The sequence below is a fragment of the Balaenoptera musculus genome, chromosome 8 (genome assembly GCF_009873245.2).
Source record: "Balaenoptera musculus isolate JJ_BM4_2016_0621 chromosome 8, mBalMus1.pri.v3, whole genome shotgun sequence".
Taxonomy (NCBI): Eukaryota; Metazoa; Chordata; class Mammalia; order Artiodactyla; family Balaenopteridae; genus Balaenoptera; species Balaenoptera musculus.
The window spans coordinates 99,939,124-99,962,030 of record NC_045792.1 but is presented as its reverse complement, the minus strand read 5'-3'; the positions used below and the strand labels follow the sequence as shown (position 1 = coordinate 99,962,030).

General features: G+C 51.8%; 2 protein-coding genes across 2 annotated transcripts in view; one reads left to right on the top strand and one right to left on the bottom strand.

Annotated features, from left to right (window-relative positions):
* Window positions 1-6,601, top strand: part of VWCE (von Willebrand factor C and EGF domains) — a 29,292-nt gene extending 22,691 nt beyond the window's left edge. Inside the window, exons 16-20 of the mRNA XM_036862403.1 lie at window positions 75-157; window positions 1,215-1,305; window positions 1,388-1,470; window positions 1,831-1,921; window positions 5,868-6,601. Of these exons, the coding sequence (XP_036718298.1) occupies window positions 75-157; window positions 1,215-1,305; window positions 1,388-1,470; window positions 1,831-1,921; window positions 5,868-6,502 (983 nt within the window). The 3' untranslated portion in view covers window positions 6,503-6,601. The remainder of the gene's footprint in view (window positions 1-74; window positions 158-1,214; window positions 1,306-1,387; window positions 1,471-1,830; window positions 1,922-5,867) is intronic.
* Window positions 6,602-13,919: 7,318 nt separating this feature from the next.
* LOC118900140 (pepsin A-like) lies at window positions 13,920-22,512 on the bottom strand. The gene is made up of 9 exons (XM_036862401.1): window positions 22,457-22,512; window positions 21,865-22,024; window positions 19,793-19,910; window positions 19,209-19,327; window positions 18,306-18,505; window positions 16,659-16,775; window positions 15,372-15,516; window positions 15,180-15,278; window positions 13,920-14,069 (listed from the first exon to the last, which is right to left on the bottom strand). Exons 1-9 carry the CDS (start codon window positions 22,510-22,512, stop codon window positions 13,920-13,922), a joined length of 1,164 nt encoding a protein of 387 aa, XP_036718296.1.
* Between the last annotated feature and the right edge of the window lie 395 nt (window positions 22,513-22,907).

The window sequence follows — 22,907 nt, the reverse complement described above, 5'->3', positions numbered from 1 at the left end:
AACACCTTGGACTTTCTTCCTGGCAAAGGCCAGCCATTCCCTGGCTGGCCCTCACCACATGCTCTCTCTGGCAGGCTGCACCTACACAGGTAGAATCTTCTACAATAACCAGACCTTCGCGTCCGTGCTGGACCCGTGTCTGAGCTGCATCTGCCTGGTACGACCCCCCAGACCCGACCCCTGTCTGCGGAAACTCCCCAGAAATAGCCACCAGCTCCTGAACCCTGGAGGCAAGATCCAGAGACCTCCAAGAGAATGGTCACTTCTGGATCATGGTGAAAGCTGGCTCCCTTCAGCCCTGCCCGGGGTGACTCTTTACCCAGGACCAGAGAAATACTTTTAACCCTGCCTGGCAAAAGTCCTCTGCTTCTGGGTGACCAGGGAGGGTCTTGGGGGCCTTACGGTATAAAATATGGCCCAGGGATTCTCCCTGAGAGTGGAGGTGAGGAACGCAAACCCAGGACTCTGTACGGAATCTTTAATATACTCACATTCTCGAGCACCTGCCATGTGCCAATCCCTGATCTCAGCACGACCTGTTAATCCATGGGGAATCCTATGAGGTGGGTACCTCCATCCCCAGCTGCTAGGTGAGACAACCGGGCACAGAGACCCCCACAACTAGTCAAGTGAAGTGCCAAGAATCAATTCTAGTATCCTGAGTCTGCTTCAGAAAGCACACTTTTACCCCTAAGCCATACTGCCTCTCAGTCTAAATGACAGGAATATCATTTAGTATTTGGAAAATGGAAAAAATAAGTCCTTATTGCTTGTCATGCTAGAAATGTTTCATGCTGATGGGGCTTCTTTGCTGGCGGTGGGTGAAAAGGGACGGGTCTGCAGAAAGATCGAGAAACTTGGGGTGAACATCTCTGGCCTCTGAGTGGCCCTGTTCGTTCACAGCCATGTGCTTTGGGGAGATTTGGCTTCTGGGTCCTTCCCCCTAAGGTTTTGGTACTCAGCTTCCCTGGGAGGTTCATGGATTTGTTCGACAGGTAGCTGTTGACAGAGGAGCTCTGAGGACAAGGCTGGGCCTGGGGGGCTTGCGTTCTAGTGGGAGGACAGACTCTAACTCAGTCTGTTCCCTCACCATGGACCTCTCACCTGACCTTGATGGCTCCGATGGGCACTCAATGGCCATGTGATGTGTCCTTCATGAGTGACCCATCAGCCCCCCAGAACAAAGGGCCTTCAGCGTTTTCTGTGTCCTGCAGCTGGGCTCGGTGGCCTGCTCGCCTGTGGACTGCCCCGTCACCTGCTCCTACCCTTTCCACCCTGACGGGGAGTGCTGTCCAGTGTGCCGAGGTGAGTGGGACCAGCCACCTCTCGTGCAAGGCCCCTGAGTGGGCCTTGGCTCTCACGGCCCCTGTCTCCTCTGCCCCTGCAGACTGCAACTACGAGGGGAGGAAGGTGGGGAACGGCCAGGTGTTCACCTTGGACGATGAGCCCTGTACCCAGTGCATATGCCAGGTGAGCTGGGCCTGGGGACCCTGGACCTGCCGGGCCAGGGGCTGCTTCTAGCCTTTTGTCCCTTTGTGAAACTCGGAGCCCCTTAGCCAGTGTACGCCGGTCTTCCGCCTGCCATTCTTCAACTTTAATTACCTGCGGGGATACCTTCGGATTTGATGGTGTCCTCTACCTTTGTTGTTTCCTTAAGGCGGCCCCACTGTGTTTGGCTTCACCTGTTGTTCAGGTGAGGGTCAGGCCCTGCAGCTTCTGCCCCAGATCTTTCCGTGGGTCCAGCTGCTGGTGTAATAGGTCCGTGAGGGCCCTGCTGTGGAGGGGTGAGATGCTCCGGGCTTCCTCACGTGTCTCCTTCTGCTTCCCCAGCTGGGAGAGGTGAGCTGCGAGAAGATGCCCTGCCAGCAGGCCTGCTCGGACCCCTCCACGCCCCCCAGGGACTGCTGCTTCTCCTGTCCAGGTAAGCGGCCTCTGCATCCTGGAGCCTCACCACCGTCCTTTTCCACTTTGCTCTTCCGCCCAGAAACACAGAACTTGTACAGGGCTGGATGTGAGAAACCCAGGCTCAGAGAGGGAACGTGGCCTGCTCAAGGTCACACAGCCAGCACGTGGTGCGCCCAGGCCCAAGCATGGGCTTGCTGACCCTCGTCAGTGCTATGGCACACTGTGCCGTGCCGTCTGCCGAGTCTGTTTACTGTTCCTTTTTCTTCTTCATTTCCTCCTTTCTGAATCTCTTCCTCTGCTTTCTTCCTTTTTTAAAAATTAGAATTTAGGAACTGAATCAACTTTGCAGAAGAATAATTGCTAATATGTATTGAGTATCCATTATGTGTCAGGGAACATCATGTATTGAATGTTATTTCTTTTTTTAAGATTGTGGTGTAATTGACATGTAACATTATATTGGTTTCAGGTGTACAACATAACGATTCAATATTTGTATATATTGCAAAATGATCACCACAGTAAGTCTAGTTAACATCTGTCACCCCACATAGTTACAAAATATTTTTTTCTTGTGATAAGAACTTCTATGATCTAATCTCTTAGCAACTTTCAAGTATAGTGTTTCAATACAGTATTATGAACAATAGTCACCATGCTGTACATTATATCGCAATGACTTATTTATTTTGTAACTGAAAATTTGTGCCTTTTGACCCCCTTCAGCCATTTTGCCCACCCCTCTCCTCCCACCTCTGGCAACCACCAATCTGTTCTCAATATCTGTGCGCTCAGTTTTTTAAAAAAAAAAACGATTCCACATATAAGTGAGATCATATGGTATTTATCTTTCTCTGATTTATTCATTTAGCATAATACCCTCTAGATCCATCCACATTATCGCAAATGGTAAGATTTCATTCTTTTTTGTGGTTGAATAATGTTCCATTGTGTATATATATATATATATATATATATATATATATATATATATATACACCACATATTTATCCATCTTTATCTGTCGATGGACACTTAGGTTGTTCCCATGTCATGGCTATTGTAAATAATGCTGCAATGAACCTTGGGGTGCATATATCTTTTTGAATTAGTGTTTTCATTTTTTTTTTGGATACATACCCGGTGGTGGAATTGCTGGATCATATGGTAGTTCTATTTTTAGTTTTTTGAGAAACCTCCATACTGTTTTCCACAGTGGCTGCACCAGTTTACATTCCCACCAACAGTGCACGAGGGTTCCCTTTTCCCTGCTTCCTTACCAACAGTTGCTGTGTCTTGTCTTTGTGATGACAGCCATTCTGACACTTGTGAAGTGGTATCTCATTGTGGTTTTGATTTGCATTTCCGTGATGATTAGTGATGTTGAGCATCTTTTCATGTCCCTGTTGGCCATCTGTCTGTTTTCATATGTCTTATTTCATTTTCACAGCAACTCTTCATGATAGATACTATTAGCATCCCCATTTTCCAGGTGAGGAAACTGAGGCACAGAGAGGTGAAGTGAGGTGCTCAAGGTCACACAGCTGGCTGACAGTAGAACCAGGATTTGAGCCCAGAGTCCATGCTTTTAGCTACTCTGCTACATTGACTCCTGAAAATGATTCACATCTGTTTGTCTTTCTCCATCATGAGTGTTTGTCCATGTGCATCTTTTTGCAGAGGTATAAACAGGACATGGACAACCTACTGTAACACACAGTTTCAAAATATTGATGTAGCGCACAGCTGGCCATTTAAAAAAGCTCCCAAATATTATGGTTTGCTTACCCCTTGCCTTTTTGGTTGACATTTAGGTGGTTTCTTTCTTCTTCTTTTTTTTCTTTTCTATCCATAATGGACCCACTGTGAAAAATCTTTGGTCAGACAACTTTTGTTTTCAAATTTTGTGAATTGCATTCAGACCCTGTGGTTAATAGGTGCAGTAACTAGGTCACAGGGTGTCGGGAGTGGTTTGGTGACTCCTAGGGCATGACAGCACGTTACCAGATGGGGTCCTAGAGAAAGAGGAAACTTACAGAGACGTAGCTGGTGCCCCATATGCCCACCAACTCTACACTGTGTTTTGAATTTAATTTTTCCAGTTTAACATGTCCATAAAGTACCTTACCGGTGGCTATTGTACATGTTTTAAACTTCCAGGAAGACAGTGAATTTTTCCACGGATTTGTGGCCTGAATTTCCTCTTGTATAAAATACCTCTTTAACTCCTTTGACCTTTTGAAGAGGACATCCTGTATTTAGGGCAGCTCTTCAGTTCTGTGGATGGAGAGCTGCTGTCAGGACTGCTGGGGCTGGAAACATCCTGATCCCATACAGTCATTATGTTGGGAACTGTTGAGTGATTATAGATTCGACCTTAACCAGCACAAAACCCTGTGCGAGCTGATGGATATTATTCCCCAGCTTTCTAGAGACTAATCGTTAGCTAAGGTGCCAGGCAGTGTATGGAGCATTTTACCTGTATTGTCTCATTTAAATGCCCCAGGAATGTTTATGCATGGGTGCTCTTATTGTCTCCATTTTGCAGATGGGGAAATGGAGGCTCAGAGAAGTTAAGTTCCTGTCTTTTTAAAAAGAATTTATTTATTTAAAAATTTTTTTTGGCCGTGCCGCACAGCTTATGGGATCTTAGTTCCCCAACCAGGGATGGAACCCGGGCCCCATGCAGTGGAAGTGCCAAGTCCTAACCACTGGGCCGCCAGGGAATTCCCAAGTTTCTGTCTTTAAGGCCACGTTCTAGGTGGTAGTGTCGTCGGACTCAGGGCCAGGTCTCTCTGATTCCTCACCCCATGCTCGTTCCCATTCTGCTCTCCTGCCTCCTGATGGGGAAACTGAGGCCCAAAGAGGTGAGATGCAGAGCCCACCTCCTTCTCCTGGGGCACCTGCCTCAGCTGCGTTCACCATGTGCGAACTCATTTTAAGAAGAAATGCTTTTTATTGAAATACGAGGTGAATTGTTTCCTTTTGATAATTAAAAAAAAAAAAGAACAGCTTTCTTGAGATATAATTCACACACCCTGTAAGTCACACGCTCAAAGTACACAATTCAGTGGTTTTTGGTAAAGTGGTTTTTGTGATTATCCTTTTGATGGTTTATATATATATTTCAATTGAGGTATATTTGATGTACAATATTATATAACTTTCAGGTGTACAGCAGGGTGATTCACAATTTTTAAAAAAGTTAATAGGTTATCTTTTGATGAGTTTTAAAATGTAATCATCATTCCAGTTTGTAATGTGTTTACCAGCCTCCGTCTCCCCCTTGATCATACCTTTCTCCAATATTCTTCCTTCCTTCCCTTGTTCTCCCGCCATGGATTAAGCCCTTATGATGCGCCGGCCTCCAGGCTGAGACTTAAAAACAAATTTTTTCAATAGACTTTTTTTTTTAAAAGCATTTTTAGGTTCACAGCAAAATCGAGCAGAAGGTTCGGACAGCTCCCTGAATCCCCCTGCCCCCACCCCACGCACAGCGCCCCCTGCTGTCAACATCCCCCACCAGATGGTACATTTGCTACAATCAATGAACCTACTCTGACACATGATTGTCACCCAAAGTCCAGAGTTTACATTTGGGTTTAGGCTGAGACCTCTCAGGCTCCGTTTCATTCAGTCCTCATTTCGTGGCCTATGTGGTCATCACTGTTATTATGACGCCCATTTTACAGATGGGGAAATGGAGGCCCAGGGGAGTTATGTGCCTCACACAAGGTCACACAGCCAGTGCCTTGGTGAACTGTCTCCCTCTGCTCATGGTTCCTTTTGGGTCTTCCCTTCCTGGAGGCAGGAGCCGGCGGGATCCCCTAACCCCAGCTGCCGGTGCACAGGGACCCTCAAGGGACAGAGCTGGGGCACTGTCCTCGGTGCAGCTCATCCCAGACCTGCCTCAGTCGTAGGGAAGAACCATTGTGCATCTTCTTGCCCCGCCCCCTCTCTAGATTCCCTGGAAGAAAGCCGGGGTCTCTCCCCTCGTGGAGACGTTGAGCTCAGCAAAGTGGCCCGGACCCCCCGTGGAGACCCCGAGGCCCTGCTCAACTGCAGCTCCTGCCCGGGGCCCCCAGCGGTGTCGCCTCAGAGGCCAGCGCTCCAGCTCCTCCAGCTCCTCCTGAGAACGAACCTGTCCAACATGCAGACTATACCCGTGAGCCCCTCAGGAGCGCAGGCCTTACCCTCACCCCCTTTGGGGCCTGGGGGCATGTTCCCAGGGGAGCCCGGGGCCTCCCAGCCCCCTCGGCCCTCACCAGGGCCTTCAATCCCTCCAGGAGCCTCCTCTCTACCTCCGGCCTCTCCCGGGGCTCCCGGGCCACCTCCTGTTACTCCAGAGCCCTCATCCTCAGCCTCCGGGGCCCACACCGCATCCAGACAGCCTTCTCTGCCTGCCACCATCCGGCGTAGAGCCTCAGCCCTTTCCACGATGGGCCCCAGCCCCTCAGAGGCCCCCGTCACTATCCTCAGGCCTCGCAGACTGTCTCCAGCCACCTCCAGACTCTCTGCAGCCCTTGCAGCCACGGGCAGCCCTGGCCCCCAGGAGCCCACCATGGGGCCCTCACCGGAGGAGGAGTCCACAGTGTAAGCAGGCCTCCGTTTCAGGGCCGTGCCCGGGAGACGCCAGACAGAGAAGACTCTGCCAGAGGCCCTGGGAGCTTGCAGGGCGGCTCTGGGGGCCAGTGAGGCTGCTGACTCCTTCAGGACCCCTGGCGGGGGTGGAAAACCCTCAGGGCCCGATGTAGCCCTGCTCCCAAGAAGCATCTGGGATGCGCTGTGAGAATCCAGCAGCACGTTCTCCACCGTCAGCATCCTCCCTGGGCTGCGTGGGCCGCCTGTCTTCTGAGAAAGGTTGGGGCGGCTGAGTCCCTCCTCTGGAGGAGGAGGGTCCGAGGGGCCTGGGATTCCACTGGGATTGTGCCACCAGCTGTCATGTGTCCTCACCCGAGGTTTCCTGATTAAAATCTGTCTCGGTCTCCCCCAGGCTGCCCTGCTCGTTCACTTCTCGCCTTTGGAAAGGTGGGAAAACGTCACTGCAAGCCCCCAGGTGCTGAGCTAGTGCCCACCTCAACCCCCAGCTTGGGAGAAAAGCCTGCACAGACCTGGGGCTAGATTGGGAGGGGTCTTAGGTAAGTACCTGGTGGCCTTTGATGCTAGGAGACTTCTAAAGTGAGGGGGCGGAAAAGACGGATGGAGAGGCCTTCGCAGGTTGGGTTCCCTGGGAGGGAATAGTAGGCAGGTGGAGTCTTAGGGCCTGTGCTTAGCTTTAACATCTGTGGGCTGAGGGAGGCAAGCAGGAGGCAGGGGTGGGGCCCGGCGCTGGCACGGTCTCAGCCAGCCCCCTGTGGAGCTCTGAGGCTGGGCTGGCCTTCAGAGTCAGCCCGAGTTGGGGCAAGGGGACAGGGCTTTGTGCCCCCATGTTGGCCAGTAATTCTGTCTGCGGGGAGTGGGTCCAGGAAAGGGGTGTCAGCCAAGGCAGTTCCCTGTGAGGGCTGGTGGCTGAGAGCTGTCGGTCAACAACCTTCCCTGCGGCTGGGGTAATAAATGCGTCTATCCTCAAGGCGGCATCTGGACGGTGCAGCCCAGTTCCCATGACAGCTGGAAAGAGGACAGTGCTAGCATCGATGGGGGAAAGTGAGATGGGGGTGGAAGACAGAGAACTATGCTGTCACCGTGTCACCAACTTGCTATCCCTGAAACCCAAGGGGGCTGCAGAATAACCTGCACCTACACTGGCGCAGACCATCCTCCCCTTGCCTCTTCTCTGCCCTGCTGCTCACCACGTATCCCAGCGGGGAGCATCCCCAGTGGGCACTGGCTGCAAAGGCCATCTGGGTTATCCACCCCAGGTGTTAGTGTAGGGAGGGGTCCTAATCCAAGCAGGATGGCAGGAATAATGAATTTGGAATTAGGGGCATGAAAACCAAAGACTTTAGGGATGCAAAGGACTTAGAGACCATCTTACTTAGAGACCAGTTAAGACACAAAGGGTGTGGTTGAATGAGGTCTGGGGTGCCATGAAACCCGTGTTTGAGCCCTACTCGCTGTGACTAGCCGTGAGACCTTAGGTCTCGGTTCCCTCATCTGTATAATGGGATCACAACAGTCCTTCCTCATGCAGTTGAGATGATAGCATATAATACAGACTCCGTAAGTCTCGGGGCTTTGTGCTTGTGACCTTGGGCAGCCCGCCCAGCTTCATGATGCCACTTGGGGTCTAACTTCAGGATGAAAGTGTAGAACACTGACTGGCTCTGCTCCTCGAACAAGCCAGCTCTCAACATGGTAGAGGCTCAGAGTCAGGGCCAATTTTCTCACCGCTATCCCTCTGTTCAATAAAGGATGCAATTCAAGTTTTAATACTAGTCTCCCCTCTCCATAGAACTCAGGTAAATGGTGTTCATTTTGAACATTAAAAAAAAAAAAAAAGGCTGGGGCGGGGAGTTCCCTGGTGGCCTAGTGAATAGGACTCCGCACTTTCACTGCCGGAGCCTGGGTTCAGTCCCTGGCCGGGGAACTGAGATCCCGCAAGCAGTGTGGCGTGGCCATAAAAAAAAAAAGAGGCTGAGGGGTGGGGGGCGGGAGGACAGCTGTAGACACTTCCCTCGAGTCGGTCCAAGTATAAAAACATGATTATCTGAGACACTCCCGTCCCCCGCTTACAGCTGAGACCACAGAAGCCCAGAGAGGTCAGGAGAGTGTCCGAAGGTTGCACAGTTTAGGAAGGCTGATCTGGGAGGAGGGCTCTGGGCTTCGGACTCCCAGTCTGGGCTTTTCCCCTTCAAGTCGCATTTGGTTGGCTTGTTCCGTTGGAGTTGCAGAGAGACACTTGATGGCTGCAGTTTATTCAAGGTGCCAAGACCGCCTTATCTTAGTTTGAGCTCCCCAAGGGCAGACCCGGAGAGAGAGATTTGGGTGAGAGTCGCTGCCCCGGAAGGTGATCCCAGAGGGCACGATGAGGGAGGGGGAAGGGAGACAGAGAAGGGAAGAAAACCAATCAGCTTTTGTTAAAAAGGTCACTGCCATGGGCAATTGGCACCCCTTCCTCCTGTGGACCCTCTGGGAGGTCACGTGGCACACACCTCAGAATTGTCCCCCGAAGGCCTGAGGATGCCACTCTTGTCCCTCTCTTGCTCTTGGGCTCCTGTCGGCTCTCCAGCATGCCCAGCTGGCCTCACCCAAGGATCACGCCTGCCTCCTGTCTGCTCGCTCTGGGCCTAAGAAGACCTGGGGGATGGGGTTGGGGAGGAGGTGCAGGAGCTGCTGCCTCTAGAGCACCCCGTGGCTGGGCCAGGGCTCTCACCACCCACACTGTGGCCACCACAGGCCCTTCTCAGGACCACTGAGGGCAGCTCGGAGCTCTCCTCCTCCCCCTCTCCCCACCCCCCTTGACCCCCCACCCGGTGGGTAGGCAGTGCCATTGTGACATGTTGGGAGGCCTTGGTGGGACCCAACTTGGTAAGAACATGTTCTGCTTGCAATAAGCCCCAGTGTGACACCCCTGCCCAGCACTGACTGGCACCAGGAGGCCAGAGGACCACTTTCAAGACCCCAGATGGGCACAGAGTGCTTTTTTTTTTTTTTTTTTTTTTTTTGCCGCACCACTCGGCTTGTGGGATCTTAGTTCCCTGACCAGGGATCGAATCCTGGTTCATGGCAGTGAAAGCACCGGGTCCTAACCACTGGACCGCCAGGGAGTTCCTGAGCACAGAGTGCTTTTAACGAATGCATGAGCTGGTCTGAATCTTAGCAGCCTGGGCTCCAACAAGCAGGTGTGTGTGTGCGGGGCGTTTGTTCTTGGGGAAGTACACCCTGCGTTTCCCCCTAGCTAGGAGTCCATATGTCGGGTTCTAGGAAGCACTAGAGCAGTGGTCCCCAGCAGTTTGGCACCAGGGACCGGTTTCGTGGAAGATGGTTTTTCCACGGGGTGGAGCTGGTGGTGGTTCAGGCGGTGACGCGAGCGGTGCGGAGCGGAAGATGAGGCTTCGCTCGCTTGCCTGCCGCTCACCTTCTGTGCGGTACGGCCCGTGGTCCCGGGGTCGGGGACCCCTGCAGCAGAGGACGCGGAGGGTGGGCTGGAGCCTGTTCCACAGGGTCAGTGTCACTGGACCTAGGAAATTGCCGACGGGCCAAATGATCGGACCCGGTTCAAGAGACCTGCTTTTGGAGTTTATCAGATAAACGGGCTTGAGGACAAACCACAGTAGGTTTCAAGTTAGGATAAACTTTCAAAGGTTTAAAAATGCCTTCCATTAACTTATTTTGAATGTGTAGTACATCCCATCACTAGAAATAAAGACGTGTAAAATTGTTTTAGTGAGGGGTCTCCGCATCCCCACATCCACCGAGGCCCCCCCACCCTCCCCACCACTTTTGTGGTGTCTGGTTCTTGGGTACCCTTTCTCTGTTTCTTTATGTATGTGCAAGCAAATCTCATTTTCTTTATAATTCAAAGATAAAATAGCATAGGCTCTGTTATCACCCGTCTTTCAGTTTGTTTGTGGTTTTTCACCGAACAGTCTCTTCTCAAGATCCTTCTGTCCCAGTCCCTAGCAAGCATCCTCATTTCTTTGCTCTTTGCAGCTGCGCAGTGGCTCCTGTGAGCACACAGCAGAAGTCATTTAACCATCCCCTGGGGGCGGACATTTGGGTCGTTTCAAATCTTGCTCTTACAAAAGACGCTACAAAGAGTAACCTCGGCTTTACATCATTTTGCACGTGTGCAAGTCTATCTTTAAGATAAATTCCCAGAAGTGAAGTTACTGGGCCAAAAGGTATACACATTTCTCATTTTGATGGATAGTGCCAAATGGCGCTCCTTAGGGGTTGTACCAACGGATGCCCCCTCCAGTGATGTGCAGGAATCCACGTTCGGGAGGGCCTGGGTTCCACAGATCAGAGCAGAGACCTATGAGATGAAAATAACACTCCTGGGGAATTCCCTGGCGGTCCAGTGATTAGGACTCGGCGCTTTCATTGCCGTGGGTGGGGGTTCGATCCCTGGTTGGGGAACTAAGATCTTGCAAGCCATGTGGTGCAGCAAAAAAAACCCCAAAAAACAAAAAACGAAAAACACCTAAACCACTCCTGGACGAGTATGAGTGGAAAAGATGGATTGAACTGAGCTTAGATCCCCGAGGCCCTCAGGAAATGGGGAAAGATGGATGGGGAAGAGGCCTGAGACCGTAGAGAAGGAATGTGAATCCACCTTATCTTATGGAGCAAAGTGTCAGATCAGATATGTTAGCGTGGGGTTTTCTAGTATAAATGAGCTGTCTAATGGGGATCCTTTTTAGATTCTGTCTGGATCCAAGCATCCCAGGGTTGAGGGGCTGAGCTGCAGCTGCCGGGGCTGAGAAGGGGGAACACGGGGTGGGGGGAGGGGATGGGGCCAGGAACAGGAGAGCAGGAAGGGTCTGGCGAGACCTGGCTGCATCCCTGGAGCCTAGAATACTGCCTGGGGCATGGGGGGTGCTCGGGGAAATATCAGAAACACAAACACAGCAAAGAGCCAGGACATCATGAAATTCATCCCCAGAAGCCTGAGAATCCACCTGTTGGTCCCATGACCAAGTATGACTAGGACAGAATGTCAGTGGGGGTGAGAGTGGACCCGTCTGTGGTCTTTTTTTTTTTTTTAATCAATCAATTAATTATTTTTTGGCTGCATTGGGTCTTCGTTGCTGCGCGTGGGCTTTTCTCTAGTTGCGGAGACCGGGGGCTACTCTTTGTTGCGGTGCACAGGCTTCTCATTGCGGTGGCTTCTCTTGTTGTGGAGCACGGGCGCTAGGCACGTGGGCTTCAGTAGTTGTGGCACACATGCTTAGTTGCTCTGAAGCATGTGGAATCTTCCCAGACCAGGGCTTGAACCTGTGTCCCCTGCATTGGCAGGCGGATTCTTAACCACTGAGCCACCAGGGAAGTCCCCTATCTGTGGTCTTAACCATGGCCTCTCTCAAATCAGATCCACTCTTTCGTCTTATCCTAGTTGTTCCCTTTTAAAAAAAATTATCTTGAGGGAATTCCCTGGAGGTCCAGTGGTTAGGACTCCATGCTTTCACTGCTGAGGGCACAGGTTCGATCCCTTGTCGGGGAACTAAGATCCCACAAGCTGCGCGGTGCGGTCAAAAAAAAGAATTATTTTGAATTCATCACTCAGTCAGCAAATATCTATTGAGCACCTCCAATGTGCCAGGCCCTGCGCTTGCTGCTGGGGCTTCAACAGTTAAATGATCACAGTCTCTGCCTTAGTGGATCTGACACAAACACTCCCACTAAGGCATCATCTCCAGCTGTGCCCAGTGCCATAAAGGAAAGGAGGGCCACCCCATGAGAGGGTGGTCAGGGAGGGCTTCACAGGGAACTGATGTGTAAGCTGACACCTGCAGGATGCTAGGAGTTAGCAGGTCAAGAAAAAGGGAACAGCAAGCAAAGGGAACAGTGTGTGCAAAGGCCTGGAGGTGGGGAAGAACTTGGGTATTTGTGGAGGTGGGCGAAGGCCAGGGAGGTGGGAGCTCAGGGTAAGAGGGATTAAGGTGAGACAGGGAAGGTCCATGGGGACCAGAGCATGCAGGGCCTTGAAGCCACACCAAAGATATAATGTCTTATTCCAAGTGCAATTGCAGAGCATTAATGAAAGGTTTGAAGCAAAGGAGGGTTGTGATCGAATTTATGTTTTAAAAAGATTGCGCAGCTAGATAGGGTATAAGTGACATTGGGAAGATCTGGGGCATTGGGTAGGAAGAGCTCACCTCACCCTTCCTTGAGCCTAATATCTTGTATTTATGTGACAAATTACAAATTGGGGGATGATGTGACAAGAGTTCCTAAAGCCATCTTGTTCTGGGCACCCGGAAGTCAGTCCGCCTCAGCAGGGAGGCCCAGCTCCAGCGCTCAGGCCGGTATCTCCGGCGGACAGCCTGGAACCCAGCAGAAGCAGGCGCTATGGGAATTTTTCCAACGTGCACGCCGAGGAGCACAGGACTGGAATAGGTTCACCAGCAGAAGAGGAATTGGGATCAAGCTGAACTGAGTCAAAGTGAAACAGATCACTTTGCGGCAGGGGTTCTCAGAGCCTTTGATTGGGAACTGTGCCTTGTGAACCTCGAAGAAGGGCCTAGAATGTAGCCTGTTCCGTACTTACTTTGAAACTTTTTCATTCAACATTTTGCTACCAAAACCCATTCTGAGAAATGCTGCTCTAGATATTTCCTGGCTGCCTTTCTAGGGTAGGTTTGCCAATGGCATGTCAGCTCCCTCTCTCAACCTCTCCTTGGGGAATGGAAAACCATCCTCTTTCAATCACCAATGGGGAAACGGATCAGCTTGGTGTCCTGCACCCAGAGTACTGAGGGGCTCCCAAGGGTTAGTCTGCATCAGCCAGCTCGCCACAGGACAGCCTGGTAGATTGTGGGGTGTCAGCTTCTCTCACCACTCTGGCCCATGTCTCACGGTCATTACCGCCCTGCCTGCCCTACTTAGGAAGTCACCAACAGCGGGCACCTCTCCTTAATCTTTTTCCTTTTCTCCTTATCTCTACTTGGCTTTGGGGAAAATAAGAAGTTACTCCCTCAACCAAGAACTCAGGTGCTCTCTTCTATGAGGAGGCAACGGGCCTGGCATTTCTGGTCCCCAACTCCTTATATGATGCTCCCAGCTGGCCCAGCCGAGGCCCATTCATCTTCCCGGCTCTGTTACAGAGAGTGTGCTGCCACTGGCACTGTTTGGTGCTGTCCAAATGCATGTGGTCAGTTCTGTCCCCCTGCCCTGGCATTCTGACCCCAGTGATGTAAAGGGGAACACTGACAAAGAGACGCAACCCCATAAAGCATTTTCCAGGAGGTTATGATGTATTCTACGTTATTGGTGTGACAGGGAACAGGGCCAAGATTCCACCTCCACAATCCCAGAGGAAGAACAATCAGGAGAATTATCTACATCGAAGAGCAAACAGGGACAGAAACTAGGGCGGGATCTTCCTGGGAAGTGGCCGGAAAGACTCGGGCTCAGGCCACGGGAGCCAGGCCGACCTGGTTGTTGGCCCTGTCAAAGACGGTGTAGTACTGGCGGATGAAGATGTCACCCAGGATCCAGAGCTCTCCGGAGGCGGTGGGGATGTTCATGCCCTGGAATCCGCTGGAGCAGCTTCCCTGGCTCTGGAGGAAAGGAGAATAAAACTGGAGCTGGGACACAGACCCAGCAGTGACAGGCGCTGGGGCGTGAACATCCAGGGTCATGGTCCCCTGCCAGGCACGTGCAAGGAGGAGCTTCCTGGCTCGTGCCTGGGGACTTGGCTCTTCCTGGCCTGGGATCTGCCTGTATAAGGGGCTTACTGCACTCTTGGTTTCCAGGGATTACCAGACATTATCCAGTGTTTCTGGCAGATGCATACGCCCTGACGTCAGCATCGCAGCTAAGGGCTTTAGGGAGAACTCAGCTGCCAGGAAGGATTTTGGAAGCCCTGGTGACGCAGCCTTTTCTCATTATTCTGATCCTGACCAGTGGCAAACGGGATCAGCTGTTAGTCCTTTTCATTCACTAAGTCACTGGGCCAGCAACGTTGGCTGTGTATTAGAATCACCTGTGGAGCTTTGACCCCCCCCCACCCCCGTGCCCCACCTCCCACCATGGCTCAGGCCCCACTCCCTCCTAATTAATCAGCATCCCTGGGGGAGGGGCCTGGGCCTCCCTACTTCTTGCCGAATAACATCTACCCACCGGGCAAAAGTAGTTTTCCATCCGGCATTGTAATCGAAGGCAGAATTTTCCTGTGGCTCATCTGACTAAAGGTTTTTATTTGGTAGAGGCAATAGGAGCATCATAAGCCCTTACCCTATGGAAGCTGTGATTTCTATTTGCCCAACCCTTCGTAGCTTTGATGTGGCCAATCTCGCGTGATTACCCTAACCACACCCTGAGCGTGGGGAAAGCTGTAGCTTTTAGACGAGGAAACTGAGGCTAAGGAAGGTTGTAACTTGCTCAATATCTACGGGCTAGTAATTGAGACCCAGAGCTTGGACTCTGGTGTCCAACTAAAAATCCTCTTTTCACGTCATCAGCCCTTGCCTTGCTTTTTTCCCCCTGGGGGTGTTGCATCCCAATTCTCATTCATGCATTTATTTTTGAAGTGTTCTTTTTCTCCAGAGGCTGTCCAGAGCAGATGTTAGCTCCAGCTTGTGGAAGTGCACTTGCCCTTGTGCCAAGGGGGAGTATGTGGCCACGTGCTGTGCGGGCACATCTAGGTGGAAGGCTCAGAGCCCCCTTACCTGCAGGATGTAGGCCGTGGGGGGAACAGGGTACTGGATGCCGTTGATTGTGAAGACGATGTCGGGCAGGCTGTTGATGCTGGAGCAGCTGATCGCCATCTGGAAAGAGTGAGGATTAGAAAGGCTTCCATCCCTCCTGTGTGGCAGATCCACCATCTGGGTCTAGAACAGGGCAGTCAGGGCTGGACTTACACTGCCATAGGAAGTCTCACTGGCTCCAATGTAGCTCTGGATGTTGGCAATGGCATTGGCTGGGCCGGACAGCAGAGAGGTACCGGTGTCAACGATGGCCTGGCAGCCATTGCTGCAAGCGATGGGCTTTCCACCCATGGTGATGCTGAGGATGAGATGCAAGTCAGGGTCCCCTGAGCCCCCAGGGGGTACATCTCCCAAGGAGGAACCAGGCGACCCTGGAGGGTCCCTCTTCCCCATCCTTTGGCCGATGCATAAAATTTCAGCTTCTCTCATTCACACACTCATTCATTCTATGCATTCATGTGTTCTACAAATATTTACTGAGTGCCTACTCTGTGTTAGGCACAGGAGATGCAAAGCCAAACAAGATGGGTGCACGGTTTCTGGCTGCAGGGAGCTTCCACTCTAGCTGGAAAGATAAGTTATGATCGAGGAGGAGCAGGGAACAGGAACACAAGCCGGGGTGAGGGTGGTGGTGTGGAGCAACCAGGGAAGGCTTCTCAGGGAAGCAGACGCCCAGAGGTTGCTAGGGAGGTGAGGAGTTGGAGGAGGACATCACAGGTAGAGGGGACAGAGGGTGGGGAGTGATGGAGACACTGGAGTGATGGCCAGCTAAGTCCAGCCCTGACTGCCCTGTTCTAGACCCAAGGGGAGCAGGGGCGGGAGTTCGAGGAACTGATGGGGTGTTAGCATGGCTGGGGCAGACGTAGGGTGACCAGTGTGTCCCAGTTTGCCTAGGACTGTCTTGGTTTTAGTACTCAAAGACTGGCATCCCTGGAAACTGCCCACTCCTGGGCAAACCTGGGCAATGGGTCACCCTAGCAGGCCAGCTGGGGGCAGAACAGCCAGAGGATGAGGCTGCCTGGGGGCAGACAGGCTTTGAAGGGGAAAGTGGGAGGAAATGGTTTGAAACAACTTCTCTGCCGTTTTGCCCTGATCCTAGACCAAAAGTGACAGGCCCCCTAAATGCCAAGATGTATGACAGGGGGGGTCCTCCCCTCTCCCCAGGGATGCTGGTAGATTGTCCTGCCTCCTTGCTCAGAAGGGAAGTGGCTGTCTCATCCTTGCAGAGTGTCTGGGGGTTCCTGACAGCGCTCTTCCTCCTGTGACGTGCCCTTGTCAGGGTCTCTCTGGCTCGGCCAACCTCTGCCTTCTCCTCCTGGAGCACGTTTCCCTGTGCTGCCTGTTCCAGGGGGATCCTGGAATTCTTAGTTAACTATGAGTCTGTAAAGAAATGGGGTCTGGGGCCCATGCCAGGATATTGCCCATCCATGGTGACCTCACCTGTCCACGGTGATCTGCCAATAACCCTCAACAGAAATAGGCACCCAGTTCAGGGTTCCCTTGTAGTAAGAAGAATCGATGCCACCGAACTGCACCACGCTGCCGCTCTCATCATCTCTATGGAAAGTGGAGGGGAAAAGGCAGGAATTCATTTGTTCATTCATTCATTCACTCATTCAACTGAACATATAAACTGTGGGCATTCTAAGAGCTCCTCTTGATCGGACTCTTGCCGGTGCCAGGAGCCAGGCAGAGTGTGTGACCCACAGGGCTTCCTGTAATCCTTACACCAAGATCCATGCCATAGTCACTATTGTTATTATTATTTCTGTTTTACAGTGAGGAAACTGAGGCTCAGAGAGGTGAGGCAATGTGCCCAAGGTCACACAGCCAGGGAGTCTCAAAACCAAGATTAGAACCCAGGTCTTTCTGGTTCTGAAGTGTTGTGTGGTTTCCACCAAATGCTCTCTCTCATTGCTGTGGGGACCTCAAGAGAAATGAATGAATGACAGTGTCTGCTCGTAAGGCCTTGATAGTGTAGTTCATGGTTTGCCAACGTCTGGAGGTGTTTTTGATTGTCATGATTGGGTGGGGGTCAGGGGAGCCCCTGGTGTCTAGTAGGTAGAGGCCGGGGAGGCTACCAGACATCCCAGGACAGCCCCCAACAGCAAGGAATCATCTGGTCCAAAAATGTCAATAGTGCTGAGATTGAGAAACTCTGTTCTAGTCGGCCCCATGTGAAATATCTAAGTGCCCATAAAAGCAGATTATGTTTAAGAGCTGAAACTTGAATATTAAGTGGCCAAGAGGAAAAAAGGATAAAAAGGCCCTCCTGCTGTAAACTGCAGGAGTTCTGGTTACTGGAATATTCATTGTCTAAATCTCTGCAGTTTTCGGTTAGATAGGGAAACAAATGTAGATGACAATAAGAAATTAATCACTGAAGAACTGGACACGGACAGAACGTGACCCCAACTCACCCAACCCCACCCTGTCTTCCCTGTAAACATCTGACAGCATCTGTGACACAATGAGATGATAGCAGAACAGTCAATAACTAAAGGGAAGCACATCGATGGTGACAAATCGCTTCAAAAGAGAAGGATGTGAATGTCAGAGGAAAGTTGAGTGTCTTGGGAAAGTCGAGGACACACCCTCAGATATTCTGGCATAAAATTCTACTCAGCCAAAATCAAGACTTTGTAATTCCTTTTTCTTAGAATTAACTCATAGTCACACCTGGAACCTAGATTTTGTTAACTAATGAAAGAAACTTGCTTTCATCATTTAAAAGTTTCACTGTTCAAGATGTAAGTCCCAGTCAAATCTTCTTTTCATTTTTTGCTATGGACTTTTGGCCCCAATTTTAAGTGGATTCACTTTAAATGGTGGTCTTCAGGAGAGCAAATGGCTAATGATATTTGACTTCTGTAAGGCAAGGTGACAAAGACTCTCGCTAGTAAAATAAGACGAATGAAGGTGGTTCATCAGAGAGGAATTTGGCACCATTCTCTCCAAAGATATACCTTAGAGAGCCTTAGACATTGACCTTTCCAATCCCCGGCTTGCCAAGACTCTCTCCAGCCCACCCAGCCTTCGACAGCCCCCTGCTGGACCAGGTGACCGCAACTTCCTTGCCTAACTTACTTGCTCAGGTAGACGGAGAAGAGGTCTTGGGAAACCAGACCCTGGTTCCACATGTTGTCAAAAACAGGGGTGGCCCCGGAGGAGGAGATGCTGGGGTAGGCCAGACCCAGGATGCCATCGAAGGGAGCGTAGTACAGGAAGGAGCCGGGCTCTGTCTCACTCAGGCCAAAGATCTGGTTGGTGTCGGAGATGCCTCCAACCTGGGTGGGGAAACCAAGATGTTCATAATCAGCTTGTGCTGGCTGAGCACTGCGGGGTGCCAGCCCCGGGCCCAGAGCATCCCTGGTTCATTTCGTGTAGGACTTGGCTTCCGGGGCATCAGGCTGGAAGGAGAGGAGAGGGATTATCCCTGGGAACGCCTGTTATTCCACTGGAAGTAACAGTCGAGGCTGATCTCCAGATGGGCACCGTCTGCAACTTGGTGTGAGAATTTGCTGCGGAACAGATGGTCACCGTGCGTTTGTGTTTCTGAAGATCGGATGCAAAGCAGACCCCAGGCAAATCAGAGCCCTTGACCCCTGCTGTGCCCTGGAAAATGGGGGTGCTTGTGGAGATTTTGTGACTCGAGGGGGGCTGTGGGTTGGGGGGAGGAGGAAGAAGAGGAGGTGCTAAAAGAGAACTGAGGCATTTTCTCCCTTCTCACTGCCCCCTCCATAGCATTCAACTTGGGTGACTCTGAGGTTGGCTTCTGGCTCCAGGCACCCACCCCCTTACCACTGCTGCTCCTCCGCTAGAAATGTCTGTGGTGTCTCTGCCACTTTCCGCATGCCCCAATCAGGTTACTTTTGGGATCACCGAGACCCGTATTGCTTGAATGACCTGGTTCTGGGGCGTGTGCGGTCCCTGGAAGCTGGCCCCAGGGCCGGGCAGGACGAGGTGGCTGGCCGGCCAGCGGGGGCTCACCTGGACTGTGTCGTATCCAAGGATGCCTGTCATGCTGCCGGTGCCATAGGCGACGGAGAGCGTCTTGCTGGTGCCCTGGAAGGTGGAGGACTCCTGAGGGTTGAAGCGGTGGTGGTTGGCTGTGAGGGCAAGAAGAGGCATTGTCAAACTTCAAAAGCTGAGCCAGAGTCATGGGCTGGGGGCGTCTTCCTGGGTGGGTGCCTTGGTTCTGGGCGGGGCTTTGGAGGAGAAAGCTAACTTATCTGGCTAACCATCTCACTGACTGAAGGCCCTCCTGAGGACCCCCCAGGTTAACGCCGAGTGGAGCAGGCCCACAGCTGCCCGTGGTGATGTGCAGCTTCACAGTCTCTCTGCCATTGGACTGAAATTTCTGAGGGCTGGAACCACGTGTGATTCCCCCCTTCATCTCCCAGGGCACCTAAGCCTAGTGCTTGGCACATAGTAAGTGCTCAGTGAATGCCTGTTGAGTGGATCCCTGAGTGACTCCAGCAGGCTTGAAATCGGACCTATTTGAGGCCCCTGAGTGTTCAGGGCTCCTAGGTGACTTGGTGCTGGGGGCCCAGAGAGGGTAGGGGGGCACTCACTGCAGGCATAACTGGAGCAGTAGATGGAGGGCACCCACAGGTTGGAGGAGCCGGTGTCAAAGATGACGGTGAAGTCCTGGGCGGGGGTTCCGATGCCAATGGTGCCGAAGTACTCCATCTGCCAGGGTGGGGACGGCATAGCTCAGTGACTGGGGACTCCACAGCCTGGCCTCCCCGGGGACTGTCTCTGGGTCATCTCGGCCACCTCCCGCCTTTCCCTTCACTGCCTCCTTGCCTTTGTCTCTCTCTCCAGTGTATCCATCCTTTAAGGCCCAGCCTGGTCTCCCCTCCTCCTTGAAGTCTTCCCCTATTGCTCTCCTGTCACCCACTGACTCTTCTCTCCCAAGCCTCGTTAACACCCAATAATAATCTGCTGTCCCCTCTTGCCTTGAGTGTCTTAGTCTTGCCATCCTAGAGAATGTACACTCTCGGACAGGAGTGGAACCTTACAGCACCCAGCCGAGTAAATGCTTAAGTGCTTTTTCATTAAGTTGTTGAAGGGGAGATAAACAAGTCACCCACCTAAAGGTGGAGACCCCTTGAGATATCTTATTCCTAAATCTGGGTGTGTACAATGGGTTTCAAGAAAGGGTGTCCTCAGGCTTTTTATTCTTAGTGGCAGCAGTTTCTCCCTTGCTAACTCTGTCCCAGCCACGCTGATGTGGCTCTTCTTTGATGACCAGCTCATTCCCATCCCAGGGCCTTTGCACTTGCTATTCCTTGTGCTAGGAAAATGTTTATTCTAGATCTTCTCATCAATCCTTCTGTGCTCTAGTCAAATGTCACCTGCACCAATAGGCCCTCCCTGACTACGATATTTAAATTCGTCCCTGCCCCATTCTTCTTCTTCCCCTTACTCTAATTAATTAATTTTTCTTGTGGTACTTGTCATTACCTGGAATTATCTTACATTCTTATTTGTTTGTCTCTTATTTGTCTTCCCCTCTAGAATATAAGCTCCAGGATCTTTGCTCAGTCACCATTGTTTCCCCAGCTCCTGGCAGAGAGCCTCTGACACAGGGTAGGCACTTCATAAATATTTGTTAAGTGAACAAAGGGGCTAACTTTATCAAGCTTTGAACAAGCTCTTACCAAGGGCCAGGCTCTGTGCTAAGCACTCCACAAACAAACAAAATAACACCAAACCTACATTATTGCATGAATTACTTGAAACGAGCCTCTGATGGTAGATAGTAATGGTTCTGTCTTACAGACGAGGAAGCTGAGTCTCACTCAGAGAATTTAAATGACTTGCCCAAGGTCCCATGGCTCGGGAGCTTTAGACCCTAGATTTGCTCCAGGTCTGGCAAATTTCACAGGCTAAGCTCTTAACGAGAGGCCGTGTTGCTTCCTAACCTTGGCCTTCACACAGGGGACACACTATCTACTGAAGGGATTTGCGTCCCAAACAGAAGAGTCAAAGTGATCTTCCTGAAATTCCCTAGTTAAAATGATGCGGTGGCAATTAGGATGGAGACCCTTATCCCAGACTCTGGTCTGGCTCCACCCACTGACCCCCGCAGACCTCGCTTTGAAAATGGACACTGGCTTCCTTTCCTCAAATACACTCTGCTCCCCAGTGTCACAGGGTCTAGTGCAAGTCGTCCCACTCTCTGGGACCCTCTCCTGTCCTCTTGGAACCCCCGCTGTCTCTTCATTGTTCCGGAGAGGTGCCCCTGCCCACCACCTGCAACACACTCAGTGTGTCACATTCACTGTGTGGCCTCAGCCTGGTTGTACTCGTTATGCTTTGTGAGGCTCTCCTACTAGACTGGGGGCTCCCTGAGGCTCATTCACTGCTGCTTCTCTGGGCCCAGCACAGTGCCTGACGCATAGAAGGCGCTCCATCCATGTAAGCACTGGATGAATGAATGAATGAATGAATGAGAACGACAACTCTGACTGTGAGTTTTCCTGCCCTCCTTGTGCCTCTGAGATCCAGGGAGCAGATCCCTGGGTTACTGCTGCCTGGGGGCTTGGAGCGCTGGCCCATCTTCCCAGACCCCTGGCACGCCCTTCTCTCCACTGGGCCAAGTCCTTGGAGCCGGCCCACTGCCTGCCCACGCACTCACATCTAGGTAGTTCTGAAGGGGCTCGTCGGACATCAAGGTGGTGGCCTCCGAGGGAAAGTACTTGCTGCCTATGTTGTATTGGTGATTCTGCAGAAAGTCCTTCAGCTTGCCATTCTCGATCAGGTTCTGCCTCAAGGACTTCTTTCTGGTGAGCGAGACCCTGTGGCGGAGCATTTGCAAACAGATGGTTTGGAGGAAGAAGAGTAATTAGCCAAGGGGCCTGCTCATGGGGTGCCGTGGAAGGCCTGGAAGGAAAAGAAAGCTGGCTCAAGAGCGGAAGAAGGAAGTCGAGAGGGGAGTTGCTCCCATTTTGGGCACAGTAATGCAGAGAGGGTACGTGGTTGCCCAAAGTCACCCGGCCCAGTGCTGGAGCTGCGGACCCAGCCCGGGCTGGACTGAAGGGTCTGGGCTGTTAGCCACGTCTGCCGTGTTGTGTCCCCAAATGAGCAGAGAAAGGAGGCTTGGGACGGTTGAAGAGAGAGGAGGAAGGGAAGAGGAGAAATACAGGAGGAAAGAAAGGCAGTGGGAAGGGCAGCAAAGAGAAATAGCCCCTGGGAAGCTGCTCTTCGTGCAGCGCGTCCCCCAGACTCACTTGTAGGTGGTGCACTCGGAGAGCGCCATCAAGGAAAGAAGGAGCAGCCACTTCATGGTTCTTCCTGGCTCCCAAGACTCCAGAGAAGGGAAGATGGGAAGGGGTACAGCAGCAGGAAGGAGCCGCTCCTTATATACAGCCCAAGTCCTCAGGCATGGCCTTATCAGCCGCTAAACGTCACTCTTTACCCTCACCCCAAACAGAAAGTTTCCTGATAAGATTGTCCCTGCCCTGAGCCATGTTCTGGGAAGTTTCCAGTTGAGTAGCTTTCCACTGTAACCACATCCTGGGTTGGGATGGCCCTGCAGAAAGCAAGCGGCGAAGTGGCGGTCCTTTGGTCCTTTGGTCCAAAGTACACTTAACATTGAACAGATGTCAAAGGAGCTCCAGGCACCCTGATTTGTCCTGATGGGACAGACAGCTGGGATCCTCGGAGAGCAGCAGTCCTTTC

Bases quoted from the DNA above. Each gene is read 5' to 3' on its own strand.
- LOC118900140 (XM_036862401.1), bottom strand. From the start codon at position 22,512: ATGAAGTGGCTGCTCCTTCTTTCCTTGATGGCGCTCTCCGAGTGCACC. The intron at 18,506-19,208 runs GTGAGCCCCCGC...TTCCCCACCCAG, and splicing joins TTGGATACGACACAGTCCAG to GTTGGAGGCATCTCCGACAC. The intron at 16,776-18,305 runs GTAAGTTAGGCA...CACTTTCCATAG, and splicing joins TTCTCCGTCTACCTGAGCAA to AGATGATGAGAGCGGCAGCG.